Genomic DNA, 27915 nt, shown 5'->3' with positions numbered 1-27915 from the left:
GCACCCACTCAGAAGCGGGACAGACACTCACGTGGGCCCGGAGGTTCCAGTCCAGACACCCCGCCCCTCGCCCACGTCCGACTTCCTCTGTCCTCCCTGCTTCCCACAATGATTTGTTCTAAAAAAGTTTGTGGCCCGGATTGAACTGTCCCCGGTTCTCAGGAGCCGCCACCGGGGGGCGTCCGGGCGCTGCCAAGGTCTCCTCCATCTGCTGCCGGCCACACCCAGAAACGTGCCCGCGAGTGTTCGGAGGGCACGTTTTGTCAAAAATCCCTTTGTGGGTTTATGGTTATCGGAGGCGTTCTGTGCCTGTTTCTGTGTCTGAACATTTGAGTGTGAGTACCTGTTGTAAGATACATGTCCGAGTATTTGTGTCACTTTACTCTGTGTCTGTATGTGCTACTCAAGTTTATTACTATTCCTGGTGGGTATCTGCCTGTGCATATGTTTGTATCTGTGTAATTTTGTGTGTCTCTGTTACTCGGTGTCTGAATTTCAGCTCTTTGTATTTGTGAGCAGGTGTGCCAGAGTATGTCCATTAATCCATGTCTGTTACTTTAGGGTGTGTGTGTGTGTATGTGTGTGAACCTGTGAATATCTATATGCCTATTCCTCACTAGGGGTTTCTTAGAGTCTGCATTTCTTTGCTTTTTTGTCTTTTTATCTATGTGTATGTTCATTTCTACCCTCCCTTGTGAGGAGAGAATTCCAAGACCCCACCAAACCCTTCTTTTTACTGATGAGGAGGAACTGAATTGCCAGGGAGAGAGGCCACATCACAACTGAATGGAGACAGAGCGTGATTACAAAATTTTATGTGTCCTGAGCCCCTCTGGAGGCACCAGAGTCTACACTCTGTACACGAGGAATGAGGGACTGGCTCTGGGGGCAGCATGGCCCAAAAGGAGGGAGATCGTCCATCCCCTGGGGGAAAGGAGACATCCCTAATGCATTGCACAGGCTTGAGGAGGGTACATCCTCACATTGAGGGAGGAGAAAGCAAAGGCAGCTAAGAAAGGAAGGGGCACAGAGAAGAATACTACAGTATAAGGTTAGAACCTTGGCGTCGTACCTAATGTTCTAGACCTGTGAACCTTTACAATCTTAGAAACTCAGAACATTTGAGTCTTAGAACTACAGTGCCTAGAACCTTAAGATTTTATAAATGTGCACTCTTGGACCCTTAACACTACTCTTAGAAAGGCAAAAGGCAGCATAGAACCTAGAGGTGTCCAACATTAGAAACGATTAGAACTTTGGTGTCTAGTTAGTCACAACTGTAAGTCTTATAATTTAGATGCTTAGGATCCAGAATCTGGACCAATAGAGTCTCGAGTGCCTTGAGACATAGAATAGAACATTAGAATCTTAGAGTTTCATAATCTAGAATCTTGGAGCATATATCCAGAATTTTAGAGAATCTAGGTCCTCAGACTAAACTTACAATATCACATCTTAGACCATTAGAGCTTAGAATCCCCATCTTTAGACTCAGAACTTTTGAATTGCAGATTCTAGAATCTTAGACCCTTGGGATCCAGGATCTCATACAAGAGAATATATGATCATAAAGCCTCAGAAACTACAGTTGACCATCATTAGAATCATAGAACTTGAGAAGAGAAGATAAAATTTTGATATCTTGTGATCTAGAATCTTATAGCCAGAGGATCTAGACTCTAAGAGCCTTAGAATATCAAATATTGACAGTAGGCCTTAAAACCTTCATGTGTAGAATTATAGGATCTTGAGAATTGTAGAATGTAGAATCTAACACCCTAAGGACTCAGAACCTTAGAAAAATAAAATCTAGAATCATAGAGCCTTAGATCCTAGAACTAGAATCTTAGAACTTTAGAACCTAAAATCTCGGGGTCTTGTCAAGAATCTTAGAACCAGAAAATCAAGAGCCACAGAATCTCAGAGCCTTAGAATAGTAGGCCTTAGAACTTCCAAGTCTAGAACATTAGCACTTTAGAATTAGAGACTTTGGAATTCTAGGTCCTTAGAACCAAAGACTCGTATTATCTGTGAAACCTTTGAATCTAGACTCTTTGAACCTTAGAATCTAGAACCTTGGAATGTTAGACCTGGGAGGACCCTTAGAGATTGCAGTCCAACCCCATCCTTTTACAGATGGGGATGATGCTATGGTGCAAAGGAGGAAAAGGATCTGTCTGGGATGAAGGTGGGATAGGAAGGAAGATAGGGGCTGCAGTTGGGGATAAAGCCTGGAGTGAGGTTTTCCCCAGTGGCAGTGCCTAGCTTGGGTCCTGAGAGGGAGTCCCAGGTGGAGGGTGTCTCAGGCTCCATCCTCCTGCCCTGGGGGTGCTGAGGAGACCCTGTCAGCAGGCAGAGTTGGGCCAGGGACTGTGGAAGGGCAAAGGACATAGCGTCCGGCAGGATGGACCTCAGCTGCAGTGAGGCAGCTACAGGAATCCTTAGGGTCGGGCTGAGTTAAGGGATCAGCTCCTCCAGCAGCTCCAGGGGGTTCAGGATGAACTCCACCTTCATCCATGTTGACATAGAGGATTTCATCAGGATCCTGGGCAGGGGGCAGGGCCTTCAGCGTGTTTTCCAGGTCTTCCCGCAGCTCGGCAAAACTTGGCCGGTCCCGGGGGTTTAGCTCCCAGCACCGGGACATCAGGGCATACCTACGGCAGCAAAATGAGGCATGGGAGACTGAGCAAGGGCTCAAAAAGGGAGCATTCTGGGAGTTTGGGGACATTTTAGGACACTCAGGAGATTGGGGACATTTCAGGGAGCTGAAGGGAACCTCAGCAATTTGGGAGCATCTGTGAAGATTCAGGAATTCTCAAGAGTTCCGGGGAGGGGTGGTCCTGGAAGACTCAGGATTTGGGAAGAATCTTGGGAAACCCGTCTGGGTATGGAGTGGTATTCTAGAGAGGGTTTGCTATAGCAAAGCTTCCCAGTGTGATTCCCCAGGACAGACTCTAGCATCAAAGTCTGGCTCTGCCATGTACAAGCTGTGCTGGTTTAAAATACGGAGATGGAGACTAAATCCCCTTCCCTTGAGTGTGGGCAGGACTCAGTGACTTGCTTCTAATTCAGCAAAAATGATGGTACCTGTGACTTCTGAGACTAGGTCATAAAAGGCATTGTGGTTTCCTCCTTGCACTTTCTCTTGGGTTGCCATGTTGTGAGGAAGCTCAAGCAGTGCTATGGCAGAGTTCACATGGCAAGGAACTGAGGCCTCCTGCCTTAGCCATGTGAGTAAACCACCTTGGAAGCAATCTTCCAGTCCCAACCTTCCTATGACTGCACCTCCAGATGACATCTTGACTGTAACCTCATTAGAGACCCTCAGCCAGAATCACCCCGCTAAGCTGTTCTCAGACTCCTGACCTTCAGAAACTATGTGAGGTAATACACATTTGTGGTTTTAAGCTACTAGATTTTGGGGATATATATAACTGATATACTAGCTGTGCAACCTTTGGCAAAAGACTCCCCTCCCTTTAGACCTCAGTTTTCTCATCTGCAAGATGGGAATAATGATGATGCCTGTCTACCTCATGTGGTTGTGGTAGGGTCAAATGAGTTAATACATACAAAGTACCTAAAACAGTGCTTTCGAAGTTCGATAAAATGTTAGCTATTATTCTTACTCCCCTCTGCTCTTAGAATACCTCAGGAGACCAGGGAGGTCTGAAGCCCCAGGCTGTCTCCTCCTGACCCAAGCAACATCCTCTCTTTACCCTCAAAGCGCTGGCTAAATGTCATGCCCTTCTCTGCATGCCCTGATGCCGCAAATGTTGATAAGCATGTGAACATCTCAGAGGAGACCTGAGAGTTTGGAGATGATCAACAAACAAATTAAAGTTTTCAGAGAGTCCTGGGTGTTGAAAAGCATCTGGGGGAAGTGTGGGATGCTCAGGAGTATGGGATGAATTAGGAGACCCTGGGAGTGGGGGTCCCAGAGGCAGGGCTGCCAGGTAAGTCTGTGCAGTTATTCACTGCCCAAGGATACCTGGCTGATAGAAGAGGGGGCTGATCCAGTCTGTGTTCTATGCATAAGGCAAAGGAGGAAAGGACAATTAACTAATTTGCACCCCACTGGCTAGTTGTGGATCAGAGCATTGATGAGGGGGCAAGTGGGTCACTGAACATTCTGAGGAATTCCGTGAAGGTTTTAGAGGGCCATGGGGGATGCTCAGGGGTTGGAATGAATTCTGGGGTGGGGTCCTTAGAGTCCTCACAGTCCATCCAGACAGTCCACAGGCTGCTTCAGGCGATTTCCCTGGCGCAAGTAGTCATAAATTTCACTGTTCTCCACTCCTGGATATGGGGTTTGACCCCGTGTGGCAATCTCCCACATTGTCACCCCGAAGGACCACTGTGAGGGGCAGAAGGGAGGGAGTTAGAGGGTCTCTCCTACACAGAGACACCCCCCAACACACGGATTCATGGGTACACTCACAGTTATGTACACATGTGTTCACAGCCATCCCTAGGGGTGCATCATAGGTATTCATAGAAATACTTTGGCACAGGTACACACACACATATAGGTAGCTTTTATGGAAACACAGATATGCTTATCCACGCACACGTTTACACACTTCATGAATACGTGATCTCATGTGTCACCCTCCATGCTCTGGCTGTACACATTGTGTGAATGCGGGCGCATGCAAGCACTGTCATTGCTGCTTCTCCTAACGTAAACTGTCCACACTGCCACCATGTACATGTGGGTTTGTATATGTCCCTGGCACGTATACACCAGCACTCACAGATGCCCACCATATCCTCAGACATGCCTAGCCCATATGGGCAGGCCCCTACACAGGGAAGCCCACATGTCCCTGTGAGCCCTGCACCTGTAGCTGCCCAGGCATGGCGTGAGATGGTCAGGCCATGCCCTCCCATGGTTCCCCACTCCTGGTGAGGGTGCACATACCACATCACTCTTGCTGGTGTAGACACGGTCGGCCAGACTCTCAATGGCAATCCATTTGACTGGCATCTTGGCAATGCGTCCCTGGCGGTAGTAGTCCCCATTGTAGATCTTCTTGGAGAGCCCAAAGTCCGCCACACACACAGACATGTTCTCATTCAGCCTGCCCAGATTGAGGAGAGGAACAGAGTCAGGGCATCGGCTACCTCCACCAGGAAGCCTGCCCGGACTCTCAGACATGTCTCCACCTCCTGCTCTCACTGTTCAGCTTGCAGGTAGGGATCTGTCTCCCGAATTCTTGCCCCAGTCTGGGAAATAATTGCTTTCCTTCTGTTCCTTCTGTAAAATGAGAGTGGGACAAAGGACTTCTAAGGGCCTTCACCAGCTTTGGCTTTTTGCCAGATTTAAGGTCCTTCCTGGGCTTCCTAGGTGTGATTCCCTGATTTTTTTTTTAAGTTTTCTTGAAGTATGCCATATGTATAAAAATGTGCACAAATCATATGAACAGCTCACTGAATTTTGACAAATACACCCATGTAACCAGCACCCAGATTAAGAAGCAGAACATCCGCAGGACATCCATGCAATGGAAAACCACACAGCAAAGGAAAAGAACAAACTGCTGATACGTACAACAGCACGAACTAACCTCAGAAATGTCATGATGAGCCAAAGAAGCCAGACATAAAGGAGTACCAACTGTCTGATCTCATTTACATTACCTTTAAGAATAGGTGAAACTAATGATGGTGACAGAAGTCAGAACAGTGCTTCCCGCTTGGGGGTAGTGACTGGGAAGGGGCATGAGGGAACCTGCTGACTTTGAAATGTTTCTTATCTTGATCTAGTGATGGTTATGCAGGTCTATATGCATGTAAAAATTCACTGAGTTGCACACATAAGATGTGTGTATTTTATTTTATGTTTTTGGTGGCTGGTCAGTACAAGGATCGAACCCTGGGTCTTGGTGTTATCAGAACCATGCTCTAATCAGCTGAACTAACTGGCTAGCCCTAAGATGTGTGTATTTTAGTGTATGTAAAATATACATCAATTTTTTAAAGTATAAAAAAGAAAGAAAAGAAACACATCATTAGTCCCCCAATGCTCTTTTCCAGTAAGTACCCCTCCAAGGATAACCACTATCTTCACTTCTAACAGCATGAATTACTTTTGCCTGTTTTTGTGCTTTATATAAATAGAAGCTTCCGTGATTTTTACACCTGAGCTTCTGGGATTCTATTTTGTTAAGAACTGATGATTCCTAGCCAGGGTCATGGGCTTGGGCAATGACCAATCAGAATGAATCTTGGAGGCCCCTGGTCTGTCAAGAATTAGCCTTTAACTGCTGGTTCCGGGGGAGGTCCAGCAGGTCATGGTGGGAGAGTAGAGGGTTGATATTCAGGCATCTAAACTGGTAGCTATGGAATATGCAGAGGTTTGGGGTAGTGGCCAATAGCTGACTGGTAAGGAACTATTTCAATATTTAATAACTTATCTGAAAGCTCAACAAGTGCATAACACTAGTCTGTCCTGATTCTCAGTGTCATTGTTACATTGAGGACTTGACAAGAATCAGACCGACTTACAGAAATAAAGCAATTTCCATTGTGGCTCAATCTATTCAAGCCTTTAGATCTACTTTCCAGTTTGCAGGAATCACAGGGGACAGGGGAACAGGGAAATACCACCACAAGGAAATGCACACATCTTAAATATGGGACATCCTACAAGACAACAGGTCTTGCCTCATCCAAAAGAATATGCCATACAAATATAAAAATGTGGTATTGGGGCCTATTCTAGACTAAAATACACTACAGGAGCATAGCAACTAGTAATTCAGGAACTTCGATTAGACCCTGGTTCAGGGGAAAAACTAGTTATAAAAGACATTTTGGAGGACAGCTGGAAGAATTTGAATACAGATTGGATATTAGGTTAGTTACAGAATTATTGTTCATCTTCTTAGCTGCAATAACAGAATTGTGATTATTTAGGAGAAAGTCCTCATTCTTAGGAGCTGCCTACTGAAGATTTAGGGTGATGTGTCATGATCTCAGCAACTTACAAATGGTTGAGAGAGAAAGAAGAGAAATATGGCAAGATGTTAACAAGGAGGGTATATGGGTGTTCATTGTACAATTCTTTCAACTTTTCTTTAGGACTGGAATTTTTCAAAATGAATAATTGGGAGTGGGGGGAAGAAATTTCCATTTCCATATTCCTGAGAGTTGTGAACATTTACACATCTTGCAGAAGATTTTCTGATTCTCCTGGTCCAATTTCTATGAGTCCAACCTTGAATGAGACAAATATTCTAAGCCATGTGGTTCTGCAACCTCCACCATTCACCCTCCCCTTAGCTCCGGTTCTGTCCTATTTTCTGCTTGTGCATTGGTGGGGAGTCTGGTCTCCTTACCCAATGTGGCCCCTCCCCAAGAGCACCCCCAGGCAAGACACTCAGCATAAAAGGGGACAGAGATGAGGCTCACATGTCACCGCCTCCCTTGGTCCCCTCTGCCCCCTTGCTCATCTCATGCTATGCACTGAGCTCGTCCCTTCTATCTTCACATCTAAATAATTCTTCAAGATCTCAGTTCAGGGCCCACCTCCTCTAGGAAGCCTTCCCAGAGCCCCTTGCTGACCTTTCTATCATGGTCCTGAGTTCTGCCCTGAGGGATGTCTAGCCCCACTTCCATTCTGAAAAGGAGTGGGGGGTCCCTGAAAGGCTCGACACTCACATGCAATTCCTGGCAGCCAGGTCCCGGTGTATAAATCTCTTGGTACTCAGATACTCCATGCCACTGGCGATATCTGCCATGAACTTCACCAACATCTGAGTGGGCAGGAACTGAGGGCCAAGGCAGGGGGAAGTAGAGGTCAGCAGAGTCCCCAGGGTCCATCCCTCTTCCCTTCCTCCTTCCCTTCCTGTGTGTGCCTAGCTCTGCCTGGGGTGGTTTCCTATGGTTCTGAGAATTAAATCCATCCCCCTTCAGTGGCCTACAAGGCCCTATATGATCCTCTCCTGCCTTTGTCTCCAGCTTGATCTCCTACTGTTCTTGCCCTTGACATACACCCCATCCAGGGGCCTCCTGCCTGGTCTTCAGACAAGCCATGTTTGTTCCCACCTCTGAGCCTTTGCCCATGCTATGCCCTCTGTTGGGATTGCTTCCTGCCCAGATCTCCTGACATCCCCCTGGCCAGCTCTTCGTTCAAGGTCCTCTAAAGAGGTGAGGCCTTACCTGTCCACCCAAACTAACTGCCTGGGCTTCTTGTCAGTCATCCTACTGTATTTCCTTCTTAGCATTTAAATTTTCTTGCTTATGTATCTGTTGGCTTGTTTATGCCTGGTCCCCCCGCTGGAAGACAAGCTCCATGAGAGCGAGCTCCTGCTCACCATGGTTTTCCCAATGTCTGAGCAGTGCTGGATACCTGGTAGGTGCTCAATTAATACTTGTGGACCCGATGATTAAATGCTCCTCACCACTGGCTGGTCCCCGAGCCGGGAATAGAGGAGGAAACTGTGTAGGTCTCCGTGTTTCATGAAAGGTAAGATGACCACAGGTGCCGGGAAGCCCTCTCGCTCAGAACCCTGGAAACAGACGCCTGAGCCCCCCAGGCAGCCTTGTCACTCCAGGTGGGCAAAGGGGAAGCCAAGCCTCACTCCTAGCAAGACTCCAGCCTCTCCTCCCTCCCCCTCAAACCTGACCCCATTGTTGGGGAGGGGGAGGAGTGGCAAGGACTGAGTTTCAGAGAAGCCGTTTCCAGCAGAGTTCCCAGGGATATTTCCGGAGCCCTCCTGGGGACCTCAGCTATTTCTGGGAATGGTCAGATGTCACATTCCAAGCTGAGGAAGAGTAGGAGGGGGGAGCTGGCTGACCCTGAAAGAGGAGGGAGTAGGGAGCCAGGAGGTTTGATCTTCTCAGTGCCAGAGGACGGGGTCTTCCCTCTGGTGTGGCCTGTAGACCTAAATCTGCCCCTCCCTCACCGATGAGCCTCATGACGTTGGGATGGTCGAATTCCTTCATGCAGACAGCTTCACTCAGGAAATCCTCCAGCTCTGACCTCGTGCAGATGGCAACTTGGGGGAGAAAGGAACATGGATGAGGGGGAGGGGAGGGAGGACTCTTTCCCCTCCTCTTCCTCCTCCATCATCATCATCATCATCATCATCATCATCTCATCTTCATCAAACATGATTAGTAATCACCAGGTGCTGTACTCTGCTTCACATGTATTAACTCATTTAATCCTCTGAGATGCTACCATTATTATCCTCATTTTAAAGATGAGGAAACTAAGGCATAAAAAGGTTGAGGAACCTGCCCAAGGGCACACACAGCTTGGAAGTGGGATAGGCAGAATTCAAACCTAGGCAATCTGGCTCCAGAGTACAGGTGCTCACTACCACAGCAGGCTGCTTCCCAGAACTTTCCCAACAGCTCTGGGGACCCACATGGTAATTATTATCCCGTTTTACAGTTCAGGACACTGTGGCTCATAGAGGCAAAGTGACTTGCCCAAGGTTGCACAGCTGGAGTTCAAATCCAGGTCGAGAACATAACCTAGTACACAGGAAGTGCTCAATAATGAATGAATGAATGATGACTCCATAGCTCAAGATTTTAACCCCTGTAATTCAGGAAAAAAGTCATTCCTCTCTCACCTCCAGCCCCAGCCTAAATCCTCTGTGCTTCTCCTTCCCTGTGTGGAGGGACTCTATGTGACTCTAGGCTGGCTCCTGCCCTCTCTGATAACGTAAATAATATAGTCACAGTCTGCATTAGCAGCACGTACTACATGCCACCCACAACATTAAGTGCTTTGCCTCCCAACAGCCATAGGAAGTACCGACATTATGATCCTTTCTTGCAGATGAGGGAAGGGAGGCTCAGAGAAAGAAAGTCACTTGCCTGAGATCTCACAGCTGGTAAATGATGCAGCCAGGTGTGCCTCATTCTGGATCTTCCCCTGTTCTGCTTTGTATTACAGGGGCTGGCCCTGAAGACTACATTTCCCAGGCTCCCTTTCCAACTGGCTTCCTGTTGGAGTTTGCCCATGGTAGGCACTGATGGGAGACTGGCAGGTGGGACGGAGGAGGGGAGAAACCAGGGTACTTCACCCTCTCTCTTTCCGCTTCTGGTATTGCCTTGATGATGGCTGTGTCTCCCCTGTGTTTCTAGCTCCCACAGGGCAGCCCCTAACTCTGTGGTCTCAACTGCTGCAAGGCATTCCTGGCCATGGGCTCTGGTAACACTGCTTTCCCTCTGCCCTTCAGGCCTAGCAGTGGAAGTGACTTCCTGCTGCTGCTAAACTCCAGGTTGCCTCACAGCCCCCAGTGGTTTCTTCAGTCCTTCTTCCACATTTGTGGTAATCTCCCCATATTCAATTCCTTTTATTGAAGTACCTGGCATTGGCTCCCTTCCCTATCTGGAAACACTGGGGCTCTATGCTACGGCTAATTTGCTGTTAACTTTTCTGCTCTCCTGTCTCCTCAGGGGCATAGGGAAGGGGCTTCAAGTTAGGGGATGAGGGTCCCATATGTGTGTGCATGCATGCACAGCCTGACTCACTCTTCATCGTCTTCACAGCCACCTTGAGGATGGAGTCGTCCTGGTTGAGCTGACCCTCCATTACAGCTCCAAACTCTCCTGTAGAGGGCCAGAGGGAGAAACTGACTTCTCAGGGGGCCCATAGGGACTGTATTTCCTACAGTCCAGGGGGGGTGGGGAAGTAAAGGACCTCAGGGCTCAGGCGGATGTGCATGTCCTGGGGGGACTCACCTTCCCCCAGGGTCTTCCCCAAGGCCACCTTGTGCCGGTCCACCATCACATCCCGCAGCTTCTCCTTCAGCTCTTCACTGATGCCCAGGCTGTTCACTGCATGGGGTGGGGGTGGGGAGTGTGTGGGGAGTGGAGCATGGAGCAGAGCTGACATTCAGGTGACACTCACCAGTAGGGATATACCCATTGTTGAAGTACTGAAATACTCTGCACTGGTTCAAAATTAGCTACTGCCTGGAGCACCTCACTACCCCTACACTAGCTCCTCCTCTAGACCCCCCGGACCTTCCTCCAGCCACTAAAGGTTTAAAGCCTGGCTACGATGTTGCTCCGGTGGGCTCCTTGATTGGTCAGCATCTGCTGTACCAGTTGTTAAAAATAGTTCTTTGTGCTGAAGAATAATCTGAACACATCATAAGTGAGCAGCCCAATGGATTTTCACAAACCAAACACAACTGTGTAACTAGCACCTAGTCAAGAACAGAACATGACTTGCCTTCCTAGGAGTAGCCACTTTCTCAACTTCTCTTACAATAGATTAGTTTCTCTGTTTGGGAATGTTATAAAAATGGAATCACATAGTATGTTCTCTTTTGTGTCTGGCTTCTTTCACTCAACACTGTGTCTATGAGATAGTTGTAATGTTGTTGTTCTGTGTAGTTGTAATTTATTCATTTTCATTGCTGTATAGTAATAATTCTCAAATTTGTTGACCTCAGGACCCCTTTACGTTGTTAAAACTATTGAGGACTACAAAGAGCTTTTGTTTGTGTGGGTTACACACACACACACACACACACACACACACACACGCATCTCAATATTTACTGTATTCAGCATTAAAACTGATAGACTTTTAAAACAGAGAAATATACAAGCACATGTTCCATCAACCATCAGAATGATAACAGGTCAGGGAGCCTCTGGAAAACTCCATTGAATGCTTGTGAGAGAATAAGAGTACCAAAGGGCAAGTAACATCTTGATATTATTATGAAAACAGTTTTGACTTCATGGACCCCCTGCAAAGGTCTCAGGGACCCCAGGGAACTGGGCTCACACTTTGAGAACTGCTGCTGTATATCACTGCATTAAATCACTGTGACCTCCTTGCTGCTGCTTCCTTCTCTTAAATAAATGTCTTTCCCAACCCTTTCCAAACATCCTCATGGGGACCTGGAAGCCTTCTTGCTGTGTGCTAAGAAGAGAACTAGCTCTATCCCTTTTTTTTTGTTGATTTCAGTTTCCTCAACTGGAAAGATGAGGATATTTGACTGGGTGGCCTCCAAGGTCCCTCCTTAGCTGGGACTCTCCATGACTCTACACTCCTCTAACAGAGAGTCTAAAGTTCTAAGATTTTCAAAATTATAAGGATCTATAGTACTGAGCCTATAATTCTTTAGGCCGAGATGGATTCTATCTCTCTAACATTCTATAATTCAAAGAGGCAGTAGAGTGTGGCAGTTAAGAGTATGTATTTCAGAGCAAAACAGTCTGGGCTCAGATCCTGGCTATTCAACTTATAAGCTGTGTGGCCTTGAGCAAGTTATGTGAACACTCGGTGCCACAGCTTCCTCATCTGTGAAGTGGGGGTGGTAAGTGCCCAGGATTAAGTGAGGTGACATGTGTAGAATGCTTGGAACAGGACCTCTCACATAGGAAGCACTAGGATTGGCTGCCATCTCATGTCATCATATCATCTCATATCATCATCTTCCAATCTCAAGACTGTATCATTCTCATCATCTCATTTCAACACCATCTCCATCATCATCATCATCATCATCTCATCACCATCATTATCATCATCATCATTACACTCTTCTAAGATTCCATGGCTCTGAGGTTTGGTGTTTCTAAGATTTACTGCGTCTAAGATTCTGTTATCCTAAAGTCTGGTTGCACAATTCCACTGTTTCCAGAGTCTGTGGTTTTACTCTTCTAATATTCCAATGCCTTCAGAATTTTTTTTGTCTCATGCATCTACAGAGGCCCAGCAGGCCCAATTCTCTACACTCTTAGCCCCAGAGCAGGGAAGGGAGGGACTGGGTTCACTCACAGGTGGCTTCCGTGGTCCGGCGACTGTAGGACTTGCGGACGCGGTACCTGACTACCAGTTCGCCTCTTTCCATCGTTGGCTCGAACACCTCTCTGGGGGGATGGGGAGAAGGTGAGGGCAGGGCAGAACTATGTGGAACTCCTTCCCTCGAAGTGAAAGCGAACCCCATCCCAGCCCCAAGCCTTGCCTACCCTCTCCTCCAGCATGTGCTGAGCATGTCTTGAACTGCTACCTTCTGCCTTCTATTCATTCCCCAGACCTCCTTGCCCTCATTCTGGTTCTTGGTCATCTCTCCTGCACCAGCCTCCTCATTGGTCTCCCTGCCTCCAACCTCTCCATCCCAGTACGCGTAAGCCTCCCCACAGAGTCCCAACTCACCCGTAGCGGGTCTCCTTCTTCCGCCGGTGGACAAGGAATAGGGCCAAGATGAGGACACAGGCAGCGGCCACAACTGCTCCCAGCAGTACATACCACCAGGGCCATGAGAAGGCAGGAGCTGGGGGTTCACTCACTGTCAGGGGGCATGGGGGACAGGTCATGACTGAGGCCCTGGATCCAGCCCCTGGTACCCAAGGAGGTGATGTGAGAGGGAGGCAGGACGCATGGAATAAGATATGGACATACTTGATGAGGTTTGTGATGGGTGCTTTCACGTGACTGAGGAGACTGGGCTGGGCAGGGCATGCGATGGATGTGATATGACTGTGCACTGAAGTAGAAGAAGTGTGATATTTGTAGGATGGGTGAGTTAAAAGTGGGATGTATATTTGAGGAATGAACAATGAGTGTGCAATGAGTGTGGAATGGAAGGGAGAGATGAGGAATGGGTTATGAGTGTGTATGGAGGGCTGGATGAACGTGGAATGAGTGTGAGCGAATCTCAAGCCATGTAGCTGTGTGTGTGTGATATGTGCTGACTGTGCAAGGAGTGTGGACTTGGGTGTGGAAAAACAGGTGAGTAGAGAAGAGAATACATGCAGTGTAGGATGATGCACGAGGCGTGTGCAGTGAACCCACAAGGACCATAAGGCTGGTGGAGGACTAAGGAATATCTTTGAGGAGTATGCGAAGATTGTAAAAGCGTTTTCATAAAGTGAGGAATGAGGGTGAAATAAATGTGCAAAGGGGCGTGGTGAGTGTACGCAGTGTGGACTGGCTATTGGAGGAGTTTGGGGTGTGTGAGGAGTGAGAAATACTCAAGGAGTTTTAGATACAAGGAGTGAGCAACGATTTTTAAGGATGTAACTTCAGCGTGACAGGAGCATGCAGTGTGCATGTAGAAGATGTGAGAAGGGCAAATGAAGAGTATGCAGTGCATGGGAAGTGTGTGCAAAAAGGGCGGGAGCAGAATGGAATGTAAGGAATGGAGGGTGGTTATGTGCTGAGTGTGCAAGGAGTTCAGCATGAGTGTGCACAGATTGAGATGGGTTAGGATTGGTGAGGGGTGAGGAAGTGGTGTCTGAGTGTGGGATGAGTTTTTTACAAGGGAGTTGAAGGATGTGGGACAGTTGTGGAGTGGATGCTTTTCAGTGTTTGCAATGTGAAAGGTATAGTGAGTGTGTACCAGGTGTGCAGAATTTTTGAAGGAGAAGTGTGGGTGTGCAATGGGTTTGGGAGTCATGTGTGAGGAATAAAGGATTATAATGAGATGTATGGAAAGGAGGGATGAGTGTGGAAAGGCTGTGTGAAGAAATGTAGGAAGGCGTGTGAGGAGTATTTAAGGATAATTGGTTGAGTTACAATAGATGGGCTATAATAGGCTAGGAGGGTGCAACGGGTATAGGAGGAATGTTTGAGAATTGTTGGAGAAATACTTGAGATTGATGGATGTGAGGAGGATACCCCATCCATCCATCCATCCATCCACATCCGTCCATCCACCCACCCACCCATTCATTCATCTGTCCATATATCCATCCACCCTTCATATACCCATCCATTCATTCATCCATCCATCCATCTATCCATCCATTCATCCATCCATCCATCCACCATTCACTGAGTACCTATAATGTGCTGGGCCATTCTAGGCACCTCCAGCAAGGACCACACAAGACCCAAGAAGTAGAGGGTTAGAGTGATTAGTTTGAGAAACATCAAAGAGATATGCAGAGTCCACGTGTGGTGATAGGGCCCTCACTGGCTGTTGAGGGGATGGAGGAAGAAGAGGGGGTACGAAAGCCCTTACCCAGTTGGTGGATTAGCCGTCCTTGCCCTGTGAGGAGAAAGGACAGAGGGGAGATGCGCTCAGAGAGCTTGGCGTGACACAGGTGAGGGAGTGAGGGAGGCTCCCAGTAAGGCTTAGGGTAAGAACAGGGCCTCAGTTGGGGTAACACTAAAAGGTACAGGGAGCAAGTCAGGGCATCAGGGAGAGACAAAGTCCTTATGAGTAGGTGGAAAGGGGGTGAACATGGCTTTGGAGTTACCTGGGCGCCAGGGCTCCAGGGACACGGGGAGGCTCCAAGGCCCATCCCCAGCAGCGGTGTAGGCTGCCACGCTCACTGTCAGGTTGGGCACAGGCCCATCCCCCCGCAGCTCCAGGGTCACCTCTTGCTTTAGCCCTATGTCCATTAGCACCTAGAAGTTCCAGAAGTGGCATCAGGGTAGAACCCCAGGCCCCTAACTCTTAAGCCCTCACCCTCAGCCTCAACTCCTCATCTCTTTCTCAAAGCCCTCATCCTCCAACCCCTCATCCCCAACCTCTTCCTCTCCTCCATCTCTCATGCCCCATCCTTTCATATCCATTTCTCCATCCCCATGCCCACTAGAATATCAGCTGCACCAGGGCAGGGACTTTGTCTCATTGGCTGCTGTCTCCTCAATTCCTTAGCACAGTGGTTGGCATACAGTACTATTCAATAAATGTTGGAGAACTGAATTCTCATATTTACATCTCCAGATCTCCATTCCCTTCTAATTTCCCATCCTCTCTCTCCACCTCCAAATAGGAAAAGGCACCCTTTCCTCAAGATGCTATGTAAAATTGCCATAGTAAATATAAGTCTGCTGAAATGATTTTGTGATCGTGTATAAATAGCCATTCCCTAACCCCTCCGCTGGACTCCCTTAACCTCCCCAGAATGTGAATGTGAGGCCCCCCAGAACTGTGTGCAGTGCAGTTGTGTACTACCCAACCTGCACAACTGTCCATGACTGCCCTGCCATCTTCTTCTGCCTATCTCCCTCCTCCCCCAGCCACTCTGCCCCAACCCAACCAGCAGCACCCACCTCAGGGGTGTCCTGGCCTCGATACGCCAGCCGGTACCCTAACAGGGTGCCCTGCAGGGGCGCCCTTGGCTCCTGCCAACGCACGAGGGCCTGGCTCCCATTCAGCACGGCGCTAACATTCTCGGGGGGGCCCAGGGGCACTGGAGGACAGGGAAGAGGGGAAGCTGGCACCCCCATCTCTTCCTGACCCCCTCCCCTGTTCCCAGGAAGCGGGGGCTGGGTGAAAAGGGCATGCATGTGGGCAACTTGTGCAGGCCTCACATGAGCGGAAGCTCAGGGTAGAGGTAGGGAGAGATGCCAGTGGGCAGTGCTGAGAGGTCAGGGACTGGATGGGAAGGAGACTGAGGTCACATGGGGTAAAGGACTGAGAGGGGATGCTGGGGGTGGCACTGATATAAGCAAACTTCAGCAAGGCAGTAAGTGATACTTTCCTCCCCAGCCCTTCCTACCTCCCTCTGGTGTCTGCACGGGAAGCCAGTGGGTCCAGGGTGAGAGGCCCTGGCTGCTGGCACACGCCACCCGGATGTGATAAGGGGTGTGAGGATGGAGGCTGCCCAGCCGAAGTTGGTGGGGGGGCACAGATGCTTGTAGGCTGAGGGGCTCCTCCGGGGGGTCTGGCTCTCCCAGCCAAATGCCCACCCCATCGTCTGATAGCACAGCCTGGGGAGAGAGAAGGGTGTGAAGACAGGATGACCACACAATCACACGAGGTGGTTACACAATTCTGGATCGTGGTGATCCTAGTGTGACTATACAACTTTGTAAGGATATGTGTGCTGTAGCTTTATGCTAGGACAACATGGGCACCAGCATTTGTAAAGCAAGGAGACCATACTGCTACATGATGAGGCTCTGTCACCACTTGCAAAAGCCACCTTTGGCAAGACTCTTTTCACTCTCTGAGCCTCAATTTCCTCATCTGGAACATGGGGGCTTAGAGAAGCAAATGCCTTACAGGGTTGCTTAAAGATTAAATGTAGTTATGCCTGAAGCATGCTGCAGGGCTTGGCAGGTGGTCAGCACTGAGAAAACAACGATGATGAATAGTGTCATGACAATAAATAAAAGTATGATGCTGTGAGATCCTGTTTAGATGACATTCTACCACAGGCAATAGAAATGTCCTACAATAGAAGTCATGATCATGAGTGGTCATCTCTGGAGTCTGAGGAAGCCTTCCTGGGGGCTGGGAAGGATCTGTGTCTTGATTTGGATGGAGGTTACATGGGTGAATGTGCATGGAAAACACTCTAGGTGTATACTGAAGATTATGCACACTATTTGTTATCTTAATAAAGAAAAAAAGAAAAAACACATCTAGCATTTACTGAGCGCCATTCTAAGCCCTTTACAAATCTGAGTTCATTCGACCCTCACATTGATTTTGTTGTGCTGTGCTAGGTAATATGCATATACCTCATTATACAGATGAGGACACTAAGGCCTAGAGAGATGGAATCACTTATCCAAGGTCACCAGATTGTCACTGATGAAGCTGGGACCTGAAGCCCATTCTGTCTCCAAGGCCTTTTCTCTCCTTATGGGAAGAACATCAATAACAGTAACAATACCTCTTATCTGCCCACCGAAGCAGTGTAGTTTAGTGCTGAAGAAAGGGCATGGATGCTGGATCCAGGGCTCAAATGGAGGCTGTGCCATTGCCTAGCTCTGTGCCTCAGTTTCCTCATCTGTAAAATGGGGTAGCACCAGTGGCTTCCTAATTTGCAGGGTTGACTGAGTTGGTGCATGTAAGCGTTTAGAAGACTGACTATGCAGTCATTATTATTTTATGTGTGTATGGTTGCCTGGCAACAAGTGTCAAACTCTGCACACCTCTGCACAGCAGGTACAGGCTTGCACACCTATCTGGTTCCCAGAAATGGCACAATCAGGATGGAGGAGGCCACAGCTGAGGTACACATCTGTACAGCTCTGCCACATGGAACCACAAAGCCACCACAACCACAAAACTCATAGCCACACACCTCAGGAATGCTGCTACCCAGGGCCTCGCCTTCACCCTGGGGATTCCAACTACAGTGACACACAGTATGTTGGAAAAGAACTTACTGCTTAGGGGTGTGGGTTCTGAAGCCAGATTCCTTGGGTCTAAGTCCTCGCTTGGATGCTATTTGCTGTGTGACCCAGGGTGAGTGTCTTAATGTCTCTGAGGCTCGGTTTCTGTCCCTGAAAAATGGGCATCAGAGTCCCTACTTGTCAAGGTATGATGTTTAATGATACTGTGCATGTAAACTGGTTTACACATTATAATATCAACAGCTAACATTTCTTGAGTGCCAAGTATGTGCCATCTTCCTGTCAATTGTATTCCTGGATGAACTCATTGACTCCCCCACTCCCCACCGTGAGTTCAATTTTTTTTCTCATCTTCATTTTATAAATGAGCAAGCCAAGGCCCAGAGAGGTTCCGAAGCTTGCCCAAAGTCACACAGCCCCCACGTGGGGAGACAACACCACCACGAGACCCATGGAGGAGGGGGCAGATGGTGAGTAGCAGGAGGGAGTGAGGCTGTCCCCATGCGTACTCTCTGACCTGCAGTGACAGACTGGAAGAGGAACCTCTGCCAGGACAGAGGGGAGACGGGTACAGACAGTCAGCCTCCTGTACCTACTCCCACTTCTCTTTTCCCTGGGACGGCTGTGAACCTCCCTCTGGGACCCTTCAACCCCAGCCCATGCACAGCAGGAAGTGAGACCTGGAAAGGGAAGAGAACACACTTCTGCTTTCCTGGGGACACTTAATGGATGTGGGCGGGGGTGCAGTCGATGCCTGACCTGGCATTTGAGGTCTCCCAAATTGGGCTGGCCAGTGGAATTGAATCTCAGCTTTATCCTTCTAGCCACGGGAAGAGAGGGGTCACTTCTCTCTGGGCCTTGGTTCCTCACCATGAAAATGGGAAGATTAACAGCCACTATCTTCTGGTATTTTTTATTTATTTATTTTTGGTGGCTAGCCGGTGCTGGGATCCCAACCCCAACCCGTGATCTTCTAGGGTTAAAATAACAAGTGAATGAGGTTGTGCCCAGGGCACGTAAGTATAAGAAAGACAGTTCCTGTTTAATCAAGCACTGGCTCTAAGTGATCTCTGAGGAGGTTAGGAACACAGTATGGTTTTGGTGAGACAAGGTTTTGAATCCCAACTCTGCCACTTCTTGGCACTGTGACCTTGGGCAAGTTGCTTAAATATTTAGTTTCTTCATGTCTAAAATGGGTGTGTCCATAGACCCCCCTTCACAAACATATGAGGAGGTGTGTACAAAGGTTTAACACAAGGCTTAGCACACAGTTGATACTCAGTAAAAGTCGGTCATTATTAATTACTGTCATCTCTCATCACTGGGATTGTCTCACCCTCATCTCCAACTTCCAGATCTCAGAGAACTTCAGACCAGACTGGGCTTTGTATTTACAGATCTGTATGTTTTGTTTTTCTTTTTCTTATTCTAGAGTAGGAGCAACTTCAGGGCAGAGCCTGGGTCTAGCTCCTACCCAGTTATCATGTATCCTTGTCCCCACTCTAAGTCTGGCCCTGTGCCGGGAGGAGTCCGTGGTGACTGAGACAGCTCCTACCCTGCCCTCACAGAGCCCACAGGCCAGTGAGCGACAGACCCACCCCCAGACAGTGACGATCCAGGATGGTCAGGAATTGGAGAGAAGCACAGGACTTCTCTGTCTGTGGGGACAGAGATGGCTTCAGACCCTACTGTCTCAGAGCTCTTGCTCTGGCTAGAGTTACTATTACCAATACCAAAAAACAGCTAATAGTTTATGACACATTTCCTATGTTCCAGATACTACTCTAAGTTGGTAACTTGCATTCACTCCTTGAATTTTTGCAAGACTGTCAGGTAGGTACTATCATTGTGTCCATTTTATAGATGGGAGAACTGAGACCCCAGAGAGGTGAAATCAGGATCTGAACCCAAGGCTCTACTGCTTCTCAATACACCAAAGGCTGGGAAGGGTTGGCTTCCCAGGGAGAGAAAGGGGTTTGTGGGTGTGGGTGGAAGTCGGGCCGAGATTGAGGTGAGCAAAGTCTGGGGGTCTCACCTGCAGGGTGCAGTGGGTGAGGGGGTAGATGCCGCTCAGGCCTGGGGTCCAAGCCACCTCCAGCTCTGTGGGCAGGCGGGAAACCAGGTGGAGGTCGCGGGGCCGCTGGGGGAGCACTGTGGACAGATGAGGAGAGGGACTAACCCTGGGGGGCCTTTGCCCAAAGCTCCTTACCCTGCCCCCTCCCCAGTCTGACGTCTGACCCAAGCCCCACCCTCTGACACCCAGTACCCCAGCTTCCTTTCCTGTTACCTGTGATAGTGGCCGTGCGGGAGGTGGTGACTCCCTTGGCATTATGGGCTTCACAGGAGAAAGAGGACGTCTTGTTCAGGCCTGGGGAGTCATATGAGGGAGAGGCCCAGTGTAAGACAGGAGAAAGAGGGGCTCCCAGGCCATGCTGGGCTACCCCCACCACACCCAGCCTGAACCCGCTCAGTTCTGCCCACTTGGACACTGGCTTGAAAGAAAGTGTGGGGTGGGGAGGGCAAGGTGTTAGGAACACAGTCTCCATCCTCAAACGCAAGGACAGCCCTAACCCTACCACCACACAGAGCCACACACAGACACAGACACACACTCTCACACACACACACTCTTACACCCAGGGAGAGAGACACATACTCATATACACACATAGACACACATAGAACCATACATGCTCATACATACACATATAGACACACAGAAACACTCACACATTCACATACATGCACAGACACAGACACACATGGAGGCACCTAATAGACACACACTTAAGGAAGCAGATCCTCTTGGTTGTGTGTTTGTTCATTTAGAGGCTTGCTTCCTACCAATACCTCTCCCCCTCACTCACACTGCTCCTGCCACACTGGCCTCCTGGTGTTTCTGGAACATGCACATCAAGCCTGTTCCCACCCTGGAACTATGCACTTCTGTTCCCTCTGCTAGGAAGAGTCTTCCCACAGATGTCTGCATGGCTCACTCACTCCCTCCTTCATGTCTGTTACTCAGATGACACCTCTCAGTCACTCTGTCCCTAACCACCCTATTTATTTAGAGTTGGAACCTCCCTTCCGTATCTAGCCCCTTCACAGCTTTACTTTCTCTGTTTGGCTCTCCTCATTACCCAACATACTTCACACGTCACTTCGTCACTTCGGTATCTTGTTCACTGTCTGTCTCCCCCACTAGAATGTCAGCTCTAGGAGGGCAGGGGTTTGTGTCCGTTTTGTCCCCTGCTGCGTCAGGATGGCCTGGCACACAGTAGGTACTCTATAAATGTTTGTTGAATGAGTGAACGAATTTATGCATGTACATCTGTGTGCTTATGAGCGTTTCTGGGTGTGTATGTAGAAATGCAAGCATGTTGAATTCCATGGGTAAGCAAGTTCACATATGTCTTGAGTAGTTTTTGAGTGTCTGGGAGCTGATTGCCTACGGTGGTGGAAAAATACACACACACACACACACAAACACACAGGTGCATCTAAGTACAGAGACAAACACCAGACACACAAACACACGGAGATATGCAACACACCCAGCTATACAACATACACAGATACACGCACACAGAAGCGCACACACACACAACATCTGTGTGATGGGATGGAAGGAGCACCGAGTCTTACGTCTGCAAGCGTAACTGCAATTCCGTGTTATGTGCGTGTGCTTATGCATCTGTGTCTGTGTTTCTGAGCGGCTGTGTTTGTGGCCCTGTGTGTACCTGTGGACGTTGTATATTTGTGTGTGCTATCTGTGTGTGTGTGCCTGTGTTTTTTCTCTGTGTGTGCCTGTGTTCCCACCACCAGGGTCGGGAGGGAAGGCACTCCCGGGAGTCTGCAGACACAAAGTTTCCTTTTCTCCGTCAGCAGAGGGAGTGGAATGGGGCAGACTGCAGAGGCCGGAAGGGGGTGGGCAGGGAAGCGCCTCTGCTGTGACTGCCCAGGCGGCCCCGGTTCCCAGCCAAGGTCAGGTGCCCGCGAAGACAGCCCCCGCGGCCCGGGCAAGGACTGGACAGCCCCGGGCGGGCAGCCCGAGAGGGGGCGGGGAGCCTGGGTCCGGTCCAGCCACCTGGCACGTGGGGACCCAGCCAGGGTCATCGCGCGGGAGCTGGAGCCGCCGGTGGAGGAGCCCTGGGCGGGAGGGGGGTTCTGAAGCCGGGTCCTGTTCCGACCGCAGAATTCCTGCCCCCGCGTGAGTCACCACGGACGCCCTCCTGCACTTCCGGCCGGCCTGGGTGCTCGGGCCGGCCGGGATCCCCCCTTCCCAGCCCCCAGAGCCGCACCTTGAGGGAGGGGGACAGGAGGGACGAAGGGGCCTGGGACCTCTTCCCCTCTAGCACGCTTTAGCTCCGTGACAGGCCAGGCCAACTCCAGATGTGCTTTCCAGATGTACTGTCCCACTCCTTATCCCCTCCCTCCCCGGCCCCCACGCTTTTCCGAGGGAGTGAGAGGGATGGGAGGAGGGGAGCGGAGGGGCACGCCCTGAGTCAGAGAGACAAACATACGTAAACTGACAAAATTCCTTCACACAGCCTCCCCCCCAACACACACACAATGAATCACACTTAAACATACAGGGACCGTTACTGGCACAAATACACAGACGATGCAGCACTTGCTAAGCTACACCCAAGGGCTGATGCTGTCACGAACACACAGTGACACAAATACACAATGTCTTACACGTATACACACAGGGACTGACATTGACGCACATACACAAAAAGACACAAACATAACACAAATGAGCTGGTGTTGGGACAAACATAAGCAAATAATCACATGTGTACAACAACATTGATTACAAACACCTAGTTACACGATATACATCTAGGCTGATGCTAACAAACACATAAACCTCCCTGCATACTGAGATATACACACCAAGCATCAAACACACATTGAGGTTGAAGTACACACCAGGACACAGGAAAGTTACTGTGGACTTGCTCACACACATACACATTGGCACATACAAACACGCAGTCAAACCTTCATCTGCACCAAAACACAGCTGACTGCCCTCAGGTTACTCTGCATTCACCGAGATGCAGACTGATAAAAAAAATCACAGTTGCATAGACACACAGGCCTGCTGTGGACACACCTGGATGGAGACATTGCCGTATGCACCTAGATTGGCACAGATACATATATACACACTGGCTGGTAAGCACCCTAGGCTCATCCATCAAGAGGGAGCAGGGCCAGTGCACACACAGGGAGACCAGACAGAAGCAGAAGGGTGTTGTTACTGCCCTTCTGTGAATGACACACACATGGACACAGGGGTCCCTGCTGACAGAGTCATATACCAACATGCTTACCCCTTGACATATACACAGACACCGCTGAGACATCCATGGACACACACAAGTATATACACAGACAGCAGTTAAGAAACACACCAAGTTATCCAAAGACAACCTGATTCCACAAGGAAACGACAGTCTATACCAGGACATACTCATACCCATAGAGGCATGCCTGTGAGCTGACACTGGTGCTTCCCTGAGAGGTGTGCAAAATAGCCACAAAATACACTGCCACCCACTCGCCCCCCCATGCCACTCCCACACAGTGAGTTATAGCTGTGAACACACAAACACAGAGGGACAGGCACAGGCTGACACTGGTGTACTCAGTCACACACACTGGCAAACTCTGTGAAACTTATAGAGACATACTATAAAGACCCAAACACCCAGTGGGACAGAAACCCAGGCTGACAGAAACATACCTAGTGACACACACACACGTACACACATGCACACATTGATGCATCCACAGAAGTTGACCCTGGCTAAGGCACACCTTTATACCAAGGTTGATGCTGACCAATACACCGACCCACAGATCCAGAGGACAGGACTACATACCCGACTCCTCTCCCACACACTAAGACACACACATAGACACCCCCCTCACCGCACACTGATACACAGACCTCTCACACCTGCAGTCCCCCATTTCTCCTCCTCCCTGGGATGGGGTTGGTGGACTGTCTCCCTCCCTCTCCCCATCTCCTGGTCCTTGGTCTTGCCAGGCTGACTCAGGCCCCATCACTGTCCCTCCACAGCCACTCGAGCCATGGGCCTGAGTCACCCCTCTGGGGGCTGGCATGCTCACCACAGCTTCCTTGCACACTCAGGGCCCCTGGAATGCTGGGGATGTGGGCACTTCCCTCCACCCCAGGAGACCCTCAACCAGGAGGCCCCTCCTAATCCTAGCAGGTGGAGACAGCAGGTTGGGATGCGGGAAGCTGATGCCTTTTAGGGTCCAGCTACCTGCCCTGACTGAACCTCTCCATCTGTGCTGTCTCCTCCCTCAATAAAGGGGAACCTCCATGTCGGGGGAAACTCCATGTCCAGGGTCCCTCCAGCTCTGCTTCTGACTGCTGTGTGACCCCATGTGAGGTCCTGGCCTGTCTGTGTGATGCAGAAGGGGATGGTCACCCTGAAGGGGAGGGTTTCTCTCACTCAGATTTCCCTGTCCTGTCTGTCCATCTTGGGTTATCTCTGTTGTCTGTCCCTTCCTGTGTTTCTCCTTTCTCTCTCTATAACTTTCTCTGTTTCCCATTTTCTCCCCCTGTCTTCTTTGGGCTCTTTACCCCCAGGGGGCCTGGGCTGGATGTCCTCCCTGTGACTGAGGCCAGGGGTGGGTGGGTTGGTGGGAGTGGGGGAGAGGGCACGGTTGATTCTGGTGCCCTGCTTGGGTCAAGAGCTGGCAAAGGGGCATCAGGCCGACACACACTTGGGCCATGGAATAGCTCAGGGGAAATCCAGGACAAAGAATTCCATTCATAGAGAGGCTGGGGTGAATGGAGGGAAAGAGAGGCAAAGAGACAGACAGAGATACAGACAGAGAGACAGAAAGACACAGACACACAGAGAAAAGTGAGAAAAAGATGGAGAAACAGGGAGATGGAGGGCAAAGAGAGAGACAGAGAAAGGCATATGGAGAGAAACGAGATAGGGACAGAGAAGTAGACATGGAGAGACTCAGACAGAGACAGAAACAGAGACAACACAGAAAGGGACAGACAGAGGGCAGCAGGACAGACAGACACACATAGAGGCAGTGAGGGCTTCCGTGCTTCTCACTTCCATCTGGCCTGCTCTCTATGCTGAGTTGGCCAATCCCCAGACTCACCTGAAACATGAAGGCTGCGGTGGGGGCCGTGGCCCGTGGCTGGGGCCAGGGGGACAGCATCCTGGAGCCAGAGTAGGTCCACGGGTTCTGGGGGTCCCTGGGCCCAGCAGCTCAGATTGAAGGGTGTGTTGGCAGCCACAGTCCTATCCTCAGGCTCCTCCAGGAAATAAGGCAGGCCTGGCGTGGTGGTGGTGGTGGTGGTAAAGGCTGGGGTCCCTCTGAGCACCCCAGGTGTCTAACCCACCTCTAGGATGCTGGAGACTTTGGTCATCAAACGTCTCCTACCCCCATGTCTGATCCCCCAGGGGTAACTGAGCCTCCTTCAGATGTCTGGTCTCTCAGGCCTCTATTTCCAGGACACATGATCCTAATATATGAGTCCCCCTTAATGTCTGACCCCCAAGATATCAGCCCCTCATGTCTCTTTTCCAGAATGTCTGACTCCTCATCTCATTTTACGGACGAGCAAGGTGAGGCCCCTGGCGGTGGGGGGGGAGAAGGTTTAAGTCATGTGCCTCTGACCCCTTTTCTGATCCCCAGAATGTCTTAACCCAAACATGTCTGACCCCCAGGACGTCCAACAACCCCCAAGGTGTCTTCTCCCCCAGGACATATAATCTCCGGGCCTTCCCCCCATAATTTATGGATCTCAGCTTCCTGACACCCCCTCCCACATGATCTCTGACATTCCTAGGGTGTATGTCCTTTGCAGATACCCTGGATCCTCCAGTACCATCCGACCCCTCAGGACTCCTGACTTCTCATGACTTATGAACTCCCCCTGTCCTCTGACTCCTTAGGACCTCTGACCCCAGAACTCACCCTCCAACCCTACATAGCCAGGCTGGGACACAAAGGTCTGTCCTCCCAGAAACACTGCACACTGGTACCGTCCCTCGTCTGAAAGCTGCAGGGACAAGATTCTGACAGGGCAAGAAAAGGGACAGAGAGATTCGAGGTCAGAGCTGGACACTGGGAGGGGGTAATCAGAACTGAAAGAGGGGGATCTGGACTGGAAACTCATAAGCATTACGAAGTAGGTACTATTATTAACTCATTTTACAGAAGAGGAAAGCGAAACCCAGAGGTTCCGTCACATGCTCAAAGCCACACAGCTAGCAAGTGGGCAAGCTGGGATTCTAACCCAGGTGGAGCTCTTGACCCATGACTTTTAACCCACCACGTGATGGAGGTGGGGGACGGTGCAGGGATAGGAGGGGCTTAGGGTTGTGGCTGGTCAGGGAGAGGCTGGACACCTGAGTTCGCTGACCACCTTCCAGTCATCCTGCCCGTCTTCACCCAGGGGTACCTGGGTCTGGGTGCTGTCTGCTAGCTCCAGGATCTGTCCATCCCGGAGCCAGATCACCTCAGGGGGCTCCCCCTGCAACTGAAGCTCACACCGAAGGGTCCCCATGCGTCCCCGGGCACCGGTGATGTTCCCTGGGCTCCCCACAAAGGGGTCTGCTTCAGCCCATGCACCTACAGGGGAGACGGAGAAGGATGGGTTTAGAAGCTCCCACTTCCCTCTGGCTCCTTGGCTCCATCATGTCCCTGCCAGGACCCCACCAGGCCCTTAGGCCCACATAGTTGTAGAGTGACCTCAGGTGGGGGAGCAGGGAGGGTGGAGGCTTTGAAGGGCGGATGGGAGCCTTCCCAGGGGACTGGGGTCCAGCGTCCAGCGTCCATTGGGAAGTTGGCCCCAAATCTGGCAGCCTCCCACGCCCTGGTTGCTTGGCAGGGCCAGCCCCTGCCCTGTCTGCCCTCTCTTAAGGTCTCTAGGGACTTAACAAATCTGGCTGGTGGATGGAGGGGAAGAAAAGGGGAGGAGAGAGAGACAGAGACAGAGAGACAGGCACCAGAGAAGCCGGGGAAAATCAGGCGTGGGGAGAAAGAGAGGAACAGAGTTAGAGAGAGACGGAGAAGATGAACAGAAAAACACCCCTCAAGAGGGGATCACAGGGCAGGAGGGAGAGTCAGAGACGGGGACTGAGGAGAGAGAGAGAGATTTAGTGAACAGGGAGAGAGGAAGACAGAGACAAGAAGAGAGAGAGAAATGGAGACCCTCAGAGATGGTAGAGCTGGAGGCAGAGACAGAGACAAAGGCAGAGACCCTCCTCCCCAGAGGTGGAGCAGACAGTGGTGAGGCAGTGACAAGCGTTGGGGAGGGGGTTTGACAGTGGCAAGGGTTTTGCCTCGGACTCCAGATCCCTCCTCATCCCCCTGCCTAAGTGCTCCTTTCGGGAAGATTCCTTCTTTCCCTGCCACCCCCAGCTCAGCTCCTCTCCCCAGGCCCCCTTGACTAAAGTCCAGCCCCCACCCCATCTCTCAGCTTCTCCTCATCTGTCTGTCCCTCCCCGTGTCCATCTCTTCGTCTCTGACCCTCCCAGTTTCTGTTTCTTGTCCTTCTGTTCCTCTCTAAGAGTCTCTTTCTCTGCCTCTACCTCTGTTGGGATGTCTCTGTCTGTCTGTCTGTCTCTCTGTCTCTCTGTCTCTCTCTCTCTCTCTCCTTTCTGTAGTCCCAAGGAAACTCCCTAAACCAGCCCAGACCTCCCCCCCCACCTGCCATCCATCCTCCGCCTCCTCTCCCTCCTGCCCCAGCCCCACCATGGCTGGCCCTGACCCAGAAAGCCCCCATCACTCACCCTTCGGGGCTGTGAACCCCCAGCAGCACAGCGCCAAGCACCAGGCCAGCGGGATCCTACCCATCCTCAGGG

The 27915-nt window shown here is 50.2% G+C and overlaps 2 protein-coding genes across 3 annotated transcripts in view; both read right to left on the bottom strand.

The window, feature by feature from the left end:
- Positions 1 to 95, bottom strand: part of HNRNPUL1 (heterogeneous nuclear ribonucleoprotein U like 1) — a 35522-nt gene extending 35427 nt beyond the window's left edge. Inside the window, exon 1 of the mRNA XM_063110614.1 lies at positions 32 to 95. The gene's annotated coding sequence lies outside the window, so the exon portion shown is untranslated. The remainder of the gene's footprint in view (positions 1 to 31) is intronic.
- A 704-nt stretch (positions 96 to 799) lies between these two features.
- AXL (AXL receptor tyrosine kinase) lies at positions 800 to 27915 on the bottom strand. Of its 2 annotated transcripts, XM_063109516.1 has the most exons (20): positions 27844 to 27915; positions 26458 to 26680; positions 26024 to 26124; positions 25202 to 25378; positions 20319 to 20399; positions 20067 to 20182; positions 16444 to 16654; positions 15995 to 16134; positions 15193 to 15343; positions 14955 to 14981; positions 13145 to 13277; positions 12767 to 12858; positions 10708 to 10803; positions 10498 to 10575; positions 8913 to 9005; positions 8409 to 8530; positions 7666 to 7775; positions 4925 to 5084; positions 4221 to 4357; positions 800 to 2654 (listed from the first exon to the last, which is right to left on the bottom strand). In XM_063109516.1, the coding sequence occupies exons 1-20, from the start codon at positions 27905 to 27907 to the stop codon at positions 2303 to 2305; spliced, it is 2664 nt and encodes an 887-aa protein (XP_062965586.1). In that variant the 5' UTR covers positions 27908 to 27915; the 3' UTR covers positions 800 to 2302. The 2 variants fall into 2 exon arrangements, with proteins under 2 accessions (XP_062965586.1, XP_062965587.1); XM_063109517.1 differs by lacking the exon at positions 14955 to 14981.

This window comes from Cynocephalus volans, chromosome 10 (assembly GCF_027409185.1).
Source record: "Cynocephalus volans isolate mCynVol1 chromosome 10, mCynVol1.pri, whole genome shotgun sequence".
Classification (NCBI taxonomy): domain Eukaryota; kingdom Metazoa; phylum Chordata; class Mammalia; order Dermoptera; family Cynocephalidae; genus Cynocephalus; species Cynocephalus volans.
The sequence above is the reverse complement of the archived record's forward strand: the minus strand, read 5'-3'. Positions and strand labels throughout refer to the sequence as shown.